Source organism: Pinus tabuliformis, chromosome 1_2 (assembly GCF_031772625.1).
Source record: "Pinus tabuliformis cultivar Carrire ecotype Pingquan chromosome 1_2, CPIR1, whole genome shotgun sequence".
NCBI lineage: Eukaryota > Viridiplantae > Streptophyta > Pinopsida > Pinales > Pinaceae > Pinus > Pinus tabuliformis.
The window spans coordinates 682,683,940-682,693,618 of record NC_142298.1 but is presented as its reverse complement, the minus strand read 5'-3'; the positions used below and the strand labels follow the sequence as shown (position 1 = coordinate 682,693,618).

At 41.5% G+C, this 9,679-nt stretch overlaps 1 protein-coding gene across 1 annotated transcript; it reads right to left on the bottom strand.

Annotated features, from left to right (window-relative positions):
* Positions 1 to 751: 751 nt before the first annotated feature.
* On the bottom strand, positions 752 to 3,415 carry LOC149207543 (uncharacterized). Its single transcript, XM_089398077.1, has 4 exons — positions 3,314 to 3,415; positions 3,024 to 3,218; positions 1,854 to 2,420; positions 752 to 1,798 (listed from the first exon to the last, which is right to left on the bottom strand). Exons 1-4 carry the CDS (start codon positions 3,413 to 3,415, stop codon positions 752 to 754), a joined length of 1,911 nt encoding a protein of 636 aa, XP_089254203.1.
* Positions 3,416 to 9,679: the final 6,264 nt, after the last annotated feature.

The following is a 9,679-nucleotide window of genomic DNA, read 5'->3' as shown; positions in this document are numbered from 1 at the left end:
GGTTTTCTGGGCTGCATGGGCAAAGAACAGCTTGAGCAGAGATTTAATCAAAGGCACAGATTATTCCATAAGGCGAGGTAGGAGCGAAATTTAACAATTAAATTGAGATTAAATGGAATGGCAAGACTGTTGAGAAGTCGACAAGGGCATGTGTGATGAATCCTTATCGAACAGAAGAAAACATTAAATATGAACACTTCCTCAAGACAGAGCAAATAAATTGAATTATGCCTTTCTCACTTAAAAGTATCCATTTAGAAATGACTATGAAATGAAATGGAAACATTACAAAGACATATGAAACAGAAGAAAAAACATATGTTAAATTTCCACACCACAAGAATCTTACAGATCAGAGCTGAGCCATTTAATTAATCTCTGTCATTCAACTGTACAATGAAATGCTCTGTTTTCCTCCACGCACCTCTCAGAACTCTCTCCCCAAAGTACAAAGTATTGCTTAACTACAAATTACATGCTCAAGCTGTTACTAGCTTCTAGGAACAGAAAACTAACTTCTAGGAATTAAAACTAATTAAAATTCCAAAAAATAAACCAAATCTGGATCAGATTGCAAAATGTCTCGAGTTGTGAAGGTTGCTGGTCAAAACTCTTTTGAAATAGGAATCTTCAAAGCTGCCATTTGTCATAGACTGCCACCTGCTTTCGAATGCAAGGACGGTGGCTTTAATTCTGGAAATAATCCCCAACTGTCTGTCTAAATATTTGGAATTTTATTGCCGACCGTGTACTATCTCCCTGAAGATCTGCAATTTGATTTTCGGTTGCTGAATTTGTGCCTGGGAGTTGGATCTAAATCATGTAGCATTGCCCCAATTGCTCCAGCATGTCCTTCATGTCGTAAGAATATTGCCTTAATCAGGCCTTTGGACCAAAACTGCATGGCAACTGCCAAAAGCCTCATAGCTACCTTATTACCATGCAGAAAACTGCCTGTAAACAAAACATGATCAACTCCTGCTGCACGAGCATGCAACATGGCAATTGAGCCAATGTTATTTGTAATCATTAGCAATGCTGCTTTTGCTAGATGCTCTGGTGTTTGCATTGCAGCATCCCTTTTCCTTGGTTCGACAAGCTTCCCGAATGAGCTGGCCACTGTGGTTGCTGCTAGACCCATCTCTGTATAATCACCACCATAAATATCCCCAACTAGCATATCAATCTGTGTTGAGTCTCCTCGTGTAGCAAGATTAAGGGCTTCCTCAAAGCTGTTACATCCTGTCAATGCTGATACAAGCCCCAAAAACGTGCTTCCACCAAGGCTTATTCCACCAACACGCTCAAACTGATCAGGAGAATCAACTCTTAAAATGTCAACACCTGATCCAATGTTTACCACAAGATATGGGTACAAACTCTGGCTTCCATCTAATACTGCAGCATTGACATCTTTTTCAAGAAGAGGACTCTTTGAAACAGCCGTAGTGCTCATATTCTTTCTACCATTACATCCTCCAATGGTATCCTCCTTACAATTACTGTTGACAAAACTCTCATCATCACCATGTTGCTTACCCTTCTCCCTTGGACAGAAATCATTGTCGTCTTCATCACTACAGTTCTCAGATGACTTCCAAGGCCGCTGTATGCGTCCTGCTCTATATGAACCTATAGGATACTCAAAGCTTTCATGTTGAGCAATCTTGACCAAAAAATCAATCCCCCGCACCAAGCTCTTCAATTCATCATTGTGCTTTAGCCGCAAGCCAGCAATTTCAGAAAACCTGGCAAGAAATTTGCAAGCTCCGCCACCAGTTGCTCCAATGGCTCTATCCTGGCAGAAGAATAAGAGCATGATTAGATAGCCATATTTTGCGGACGTTCCTTACTGGATAGCTAGCAGAATGTGTTCCTTCATTCGTCCGTTCTTCTGTAAGCGCATAAAAAGAAGCTTTAATACTATTAAAATCAATACATCCTGGCGAGGTTTTTCCATATCTTCCATCCTGCATATTAGAATCTGTATATTCTGAATTTTGCAGCGGCTCCTGTAATTTGCTCGAATCAGGGTTCATTTCGAAAGAGCAATCAGACTGTGTCTCAATTCTGGCAGGAGGTTGGGTACCGCAAGCACCGATCTCCTTATGGGATTGTTCTCCTTTCCCTAAAGGTGGCTCTGAAAACATATCTTCAGATGGTTTACCAAATGCACTGGCCCTGCCTCTGCTTTTGTCCATTTTGGTAGTGTCATTTTCACAGAGTTTCTCAGATTTGGTATCATTCCTAGTCTGGCCAAAATTCACACCTGGAGAAATCAATTCTCTAGCTGGCTCAAAGTAGACAACTTTGCAGAGTGTGCCACCTATATCCATGCCAAACCGTGCTGAAGGAGATGCTCTTGGGCCACGTTTCGTGAGCCAGCTGTAGCTACCGCCTCCAACGTTCGTCCAACATAACTAATTTGCATTCAACAGATGATTATAATTTTTAAGGAAACCCGTCATCTGGTTTATAAAATCCCTATTTGTAAGTCATGCAGCCCTTTGACACTTCAACCCATTTGTTTTCTATGAATTCGAGATGGAGCCACAATTTGGCATGATTAAATACCATCTCCTCTTGTCTGCAAGTATATTATATACTGTTGATTGTTGAGGACCTTCGTAACCACACCCACCACTATTTAGCATGAAATTAGACACAAAGACACAAAAATTTCAGCTCTGTCACTGTATGGGTAGCGCTCCTACCCAACGAGTAGCGCGCCTTATATGGGTAGCGCGCACCCTCAATCACTGTCCACTGTTATGAAAACACGGCTTCGGCCCTATTTTTTCTGTTCTTCGATAGTTATATACCCATCAGGGACATTCAACATGTGCTCTGTACGATTTTGCTGAAGGAGATTGCAAGTTCTCAGGATTCTCAGCATCACCATCTTTTTCTTGGACAGTTCAGAATTTAGAATCAACTTTTTGCTTCAACTGTAGCAAATTATCAAGAACTAGTAGCATGGGTGTCACATACTTAAAATCTGGCTAGCCCTCACTTTTTGATACCTGCAGGAAAAAGCTGAACAAGATATCCAATAAAACACTAACAAGGCCATTGTCAGCACCTACTTCACAAGCTGCATTGTCTTCATGTAAAATTAGAGCCAAAACATGAGATATGAGGGACAACATACTATCATCCTTTACATGATCCAAAGTACAATGCTTGAATTTCTCTACAAGAAATAATATAACCTTAGCCTGGAGCAATTTCATGCAAGTGGAAAATATCTCATCAATAGAAGGGGCGCTGAATCATCAGGAGGTGGTCCAACAGCTTGAGTTTGACATATTACTGCCTTTGAATCCTGAATAAATGCAACTTGCCATAGAATCTCTCGATGTATCATTTCAATGTCAAGAAGCATGTCCTTGCTATCATTCCCAAACTCTGCCATTAATGCTGCCAACCATCTATTCTCCCTAGTGGCATCAGCGAGAAAGACAAAAAACAAGCACCAAAATACTTTGTGGTTCAGTCCATTTTCTACAGCTAATAAATTAGTTCCCACAACAGGACCCAACACATTTAATGTAGTTTTGAGGTGCCCTCTCAGATCAGCGCAAAATACCCGTGCAAGTTTAAAATAACTCCTTTTGACCCAAATGACTGCAAATGACGAGAGATAAATTTTGATGAATTTGACTTTGATGGAAGACTGACAAGACGGAGTCTAACATTGGCTCCAATGGGGATGGCAGCTGCCGCTTCTTGGAGGTGCCAAGAACCACAGAGCTTTGGAAGAGCAGACAGTGCCTCCGTCCATTGGGCAATGGAGTCATTATTTCAACAGACAACACGAGACTTCCGACTCATTTATGGACTGAAACTTGACTGAAATGATCGAAAAACTTGCTCAGCAAACTTCACACTACAACTGTAAATGAAACTCAGAACGAAATGCTGCCTTTTGGCTGCTTATTTATTTACAAAATCTACCCTACTTTGCTGCAAAAACAATAGATCAGGTAATTCTGAAATGCCAGATTAACCATTCAAGTAAACCTGAGAATGATGCCGCTTGAGAGTGCTTCAACCAGATCACAGATGCAATTGCTGGCAACCCTTCATGCACGTAATGAGCCTGATCATGTAAAAGACAGTTTGATTTGACAGCCAAACTGAAAAACATTGTCATGTACATCGCAATAGGATCGTGAAAGCCAGACTCTGTTGGCTGCCCCAACTCCGCAATACATACCTCCAGCTGCACACTGTCAATGCAAACATCTGTAGGCAATTCTATTATTTCTTGTTTCGAAGGAGAAAGGATTTCCAAGAACTTTTTAGGGTCTTGGAAATCATATGACTGGATCTGCTCATCTAAACACTGAATCTCCTTCTCAATTCTTTCAACAACTAACTCACAAACACTAGTTTTAGCTTCAAGAGGGAACTTTGGAGATTTCAAACATTGAAGCAAGGCACTGAAAAATTCTTCATTAATTTCAGAATCTGCTAACTGATTTCTTACTTCTTTTGCAGCTTCACACAGTGTAGGGTTTACCATTGCATAAATGGATCAGCGAGCACTGGAATGTCTGGATCGCGTTGGAGTCGCCAGGTGAATGTTTTCAGCCTTCATAAGTGTCCGACTACTGTCCACCATCAGCATCAGATCTGCAATTTGATTTCATGTACTGGGACAAGACAATCAACAAGTCGAATGTCACATCAACAGCAAACCATCTGTCCCTAGTATGGTCGCCACTATGTTAGCATTCGAATTTGCCTCAGGCTGAGGAAGGCAAAACTCGAGGCAACATCAAACCACGCTCAGCGTCGTAGCTAGCCCTACGAGGACAGGAGAGGGTTCGCTCCGGGTCTATCTCGGCAAAAGGTAATCAAAGAGGTTCGAGATGACTGAATTGATGACTAATTTTAGGCTAGGTATGAAGTACAAGGAGTATGGAATTTATTTTTGAAGTTTTGTTGAATTCAAGGGAAAGGCAATTTTGGGTGCGGGGATGAGGCACAGCTTTTGCAGAGATCTACTTGGGGAAAGATAGGCGATTGTTTTGATGCCTTTAAAGTGATTGAATGAATAGACCTGACAGGTGAGGAGCTAAGGAGAGCAAGGAAGTCTCAAGGATTCCCCTTAAACTGAAGAAAACATGGAAAATTAAACAAACTTAAAGGCAGAGCATAGCAAATTTATGGATTCTACCTTAACACTTCATTTGTTTAATTGCAGAAGATTTAAATAAGGAAAGTGGTACACATACGCAACTTACAAGTACTGAGAGAAACACACCATCAACACATAAGGCCACATGAATCCCAAATAGTGCTGCAAAACCCTGGTCTATCCTTTGCCAAAATTGTAGATAAAATATGTACAATAGTGTATCAAGCTATTCCCAAGATTCCAACCCTGAAAATGACTAAGAAAATACATAATATAGGCAAGCTAACACATTCCCTTGCCTCTAGGGGTCGAGCTCATCATCCTAGGAGCTGTTTCAACCAATTCTAAACAAAGCACTATAATCTAGGCAGTCAAAACAACTTGCCTCTATAAGCTAGGAAACCAATTCATTCATTAAATTTTTTGCTATTTTATGAATGAATCATCTAGAATAGGTAAATAAGTGTCAAGTCAACATAAAGTTCCATTAATTACATCAAGAAGGGTGAAAAATCCCATCACAAGTCAAAACTGGTCAAACTGGCTACGTTTCCTGAGCTGAAGATGAAAATTGTGCCAAAACACCCTGATGCACCGCGCGCTACCCATAAGATTGGAAGGTCCAAATCACGAATGGTTTGCATTTTTGGATTTGTCATGATGAAATAAACCTGCTCAACTATTTCCAAGGCATTTCATCAAGGTTTGGGTCCCCAAAAGGTCAAAAAACATGCAAAAAATGACCTCACTGCCCCTTTTTGGACACATAGGAAGCAGCCTTGGGAGAATGCACTTTTGGAGGGGAAAATGGACATCAAATTGGAAAATTCCACTTGGGTTGGAAAGTAGACATCTAGGGCTTTCCAACAAGCCAACCTAAGCTCAATTTGGATGCCGGGAAGTGCCACAAAAGCAGGTGGAAAGGCGCGTGGCGCATAGGGCTCAGGCGCGCGGCGCATCAGGGTGTTTTGGCACAATTTTCATCTTCAGCTCAGGAAACGTAGCCAGTTTGACCAGTTTTGACTTGTGATGGGATTTTTCACCCTTCTTGATGTAATTAATGGAAATTTATGTTGACTTGACACTTATTTACCTATTCTAGATGATTCATTCATAAAATAGCAAAAAATTTAATGAATGAATTGGTTTCCTAGCTTATAGAGGCAAGTTGTTTTGACTGCCTAGATTATAGTGCTTTGTTTAGAATTGGTTGAAACATCTCCTAGGATGATGAGCTCGACCCCTAGACGCAAGGGAATGTGTTAGCTTGCCTATATTATGTATTTTCTTAGTCATTTTCAGGGTTGGACTCTTGGGAATAGCTTGATACACTATTGTACATATTTTATTTGCAATTTTGGCAAAGGATAGACCAGGGTTTTGCAGCACTATTTGGGATTCATGTGGCCTTATGTGTTGATGGTGTGTTTCTCTCAGTACTTGTAAGTTGCGTATGTGTACCACTTTCCTTATTTAAATCTTCTGCAATTAAACAAATGAAGTGTTAAGGTAGAATCCATAAATTTGCTATGCTCTACCTTTAAGTTTGTTTAATTTTCCATGTTTTCTTCAGTTTAAGGGGAATCCTTGAGACTTCCTTGCTCTCCTTAGCTCCTCACCTGTCAGGTCTATTCATTCAATCACTTTAAAGGCATCAAAACAATCGCCTATCTTTCCCCAAGTAGATCTCTGCAAAAGCTGTGCCTCATCCCCGCACCCAAAATTGCCTTTCCCTTGAATTCAACAAAACTTCAAAAATAAATTCCATACTCCTTGTACTTCATACCTAGCCTAAAATTAGTCATCAATTCAGTCATCTCGAACCTCTTTGATTACCTTTTTCCGAGATAGACCCGGAGAGAGCCCTCTCCTGTCCTCGTAGGGCTAGCTACGAGGCTGAGCGTGGTTTGATGTTGCCTCGAGTTTTTCCTTCCTCAGCGTGAGGCAAATTCGAACGCTAACAACAACAATGCAGTAGCATCAGAGGGTCAGCACAGATTGGCAACAAAGGTAGCTTCAGCATCACGAGGTATCCAAACTGACCAGCATGTCAGCTTTTGGGTGACTTTTTCGGTTGCTTACTTCTTCGCATCTGATTTGCAGTGCAGCAATTAGCAGTGGCAGTGATATGGGAAGCATGATACAACATATTGAGAGGTATTTGCAGTACAGATGCAACAGTGAAAATGGCAGTGTCATGGGCAATATAGGTCGCAGTAGCGCAATGGATGAAGGGCAGTAGGCCAAGCATCAGCAGTGCAGAGGATCGATGCCATGGATCAGTGTGATACTTCTGTAAAGAACTATTGCTAGAGCACATTCATCGCTAAGAGGAAGTGTTGATTTTTGGGTAGCATTGGATGTGCCCTAGCTCTGAAATTTTGTGGAGGGGCTAGACCACATGAGATCTCCAAGATCCAGAAATCATTTGGTGAAATTCCACCCGGATTGTATTTTATTAAAATAATTAATATTTTTAATGAGGTTCCTAAGTCTAAACTTAGGAAAAATACAATATTAATGGGTATTAATGAAAATATGGGTGAGAAGTTTCTAAGAGACGAGAATCAAGTCTAATTTAATCTTATCCATTGACTAGAGACTAGATCACGGTCGTTGATTTCTCAACAGGAAAAGTATAAAGGAAGGCTTGGGGTTAGTTGGAAAAGACACACAAAGAGATTGAGGAAATCGATTTTCTGAGGTGAAAGTTCTCAGGAGGGAAATGGGTTGGGGAGATCTTGTAGTTGAGGGGCAGTGATAATTTAGGAATACAGACAAAAAGCTAGAGAGAAGCTTGTGGAGGAAGCGCAGTAGCCAGGAAGAGTTGACGTTAAGCCAGTCTGGGCCCACACAACCTTGACACAGAGCCAGAAGGGCCAGCGCAAAGGGAGAAAGTTTCCTTCCATGCAAAGAGTCGAAACTGTCGCAAGCTGCCAGAACAACTGGGAAAGCTGACGCAGTGGGCAGAAGAGCTGACACAGAACCCTAGAGAGCTCCACGGAGGTCCACGCAGTTACTACGAAGGGGCAGTGCAGTTGTAGCTGGGGCCAACTAGTTTTGTTGCTGGATCAACAGGATTCTACTGGGTGAAGTGAGGTAAAACTCACTCAGGTTCTCCACCATTTTATTTCTTTGTCACTGGTTTGCTGGGAGGGAAACCAACATTTGTATTAAGAACTTCTTCTTAATAATAGAAAACCCTCAGAGTTGTTGCACCGGTTTTCCCGCATTGGATTTTTCCAGGGACGTTTAGTCCAAAAATAAGTGTGTCCCTTGTGTTTTTGTCTCATTTAATTTTCAATACTTGATCTGTATATTGGTGTAGGCTGCATTGTATTTACATTAATATTTCTTGAATGTTTCTGGAAATAACTTGTTAAATGAAGAACACAAGTAGGTAATGAAAATCAATTTACTGCAGTAGGATTTCTGACTTGTTCGATTAAGAAATTTTCACACATCCTTCAAAAAGGTGGTGGCATGTAACAGTTATGGTGATTAAAGTAGGGGATTACAAGAGGCAACCCTAGGTCACATGCTGGGGTACAAGGGTAGCTAATAAGAGGGAAGCCCACACTTGGGTTTATTATGTGTAGGAGGGAGCAATCGTGGTAGTACATGAGTTGCCTCGGCCTTGATTTTTCCACCCTTCTTTATATGCCTTTTATCTTTTTATGATTTTCTTTGATTACCTGCTCGGGGTTCAAGGGGTTAGAGCATGATGTGTAAGATATAGCAGTGGAATCCCCCTTTTTAAGGTGGGGAGGTTCATCGCCCACAAGGGGTTGGTGAAAATCATGGGTTCCTATATGATGAAGAAGGTTCATAGAACCTATAGGAACCAAGGTGATGGCCATGATAATGGGGTAGAGCTCATGTATTGGCTTTTGCCCACGTGCTAAAATGTTTTTGTCCCAGCCATCTTTTGCATTTTGTGGTACTTTTCCTGATGAATGTGGCCATATATGCTTTTAACTTTCTTTTTCGCAGCATCAACCTCCAAGCTTCATTCTAGGCCATGACCCAAGATGCGGGCAAGGGGAAGGGGCAAGCTAACTGTATGTGGACCCAATGGAGGGATGTGGACCCAGGTGGGAAAAATGATGGATGGGGCAGTAATGGATGGAAAGAGAGTGATATAAGCGGATAAGGGAGTGAGACCACGCAACCAAAATCAAGGTTTCCCATGATTTACCATCCCTGGAACCAAATGGTCAATAAAAGAGATCCCATGGGACTAGAATCTACAGTTAATTCCTAAAAGGGGTATAGGAGACAAAAGCATAGACCTAGCCCATTATTTCCGCCGAATCCCCCATTAATCCATGCCTAGAAGTGTCCATGATAAGCAAACTACAGTACTCAATTTCCAAATGACAAGGCATTCCTTTAGATTCGGGAGGCCTACCTTCAAACATACGATCATGGCAGATAGGCGAGGGACCACATGGCTGGCTCAAGTGGCGAAGAAGATGGCACAATGAGCTAGCTGGTGGCTACTGGATGTCGGTTGAGGACTACCTCAGAGAA

What these genes read in the sequence shown, in the direction of transcription:
- LOC149207543 (XM_089398077.1), bottom strand. Translation starts at nt 3,415, where the DNA reads ATGGCAGAGTTTGGGAATGATAGCAAGGACATGCTTCTTGACATTGAA. An exon ending in TTATTCAGGATTCAAAGGCA is followed by an intron (nt 3,219 to 3,313) that starts GTAATATGTCAA and finishes AAATTGCTCCAG; the next exon opens with GCTAAGGTTATATTATTTCT. An exon ending in TGTTCAGCTTTTTCCTGCAG is followed by an intron (nt 2,421 to 3,023) that starts GTATCAAAAAGT and finishes AATGCAAATTAG; the next exon opens with TTATGTTGGACGAACGTTGG.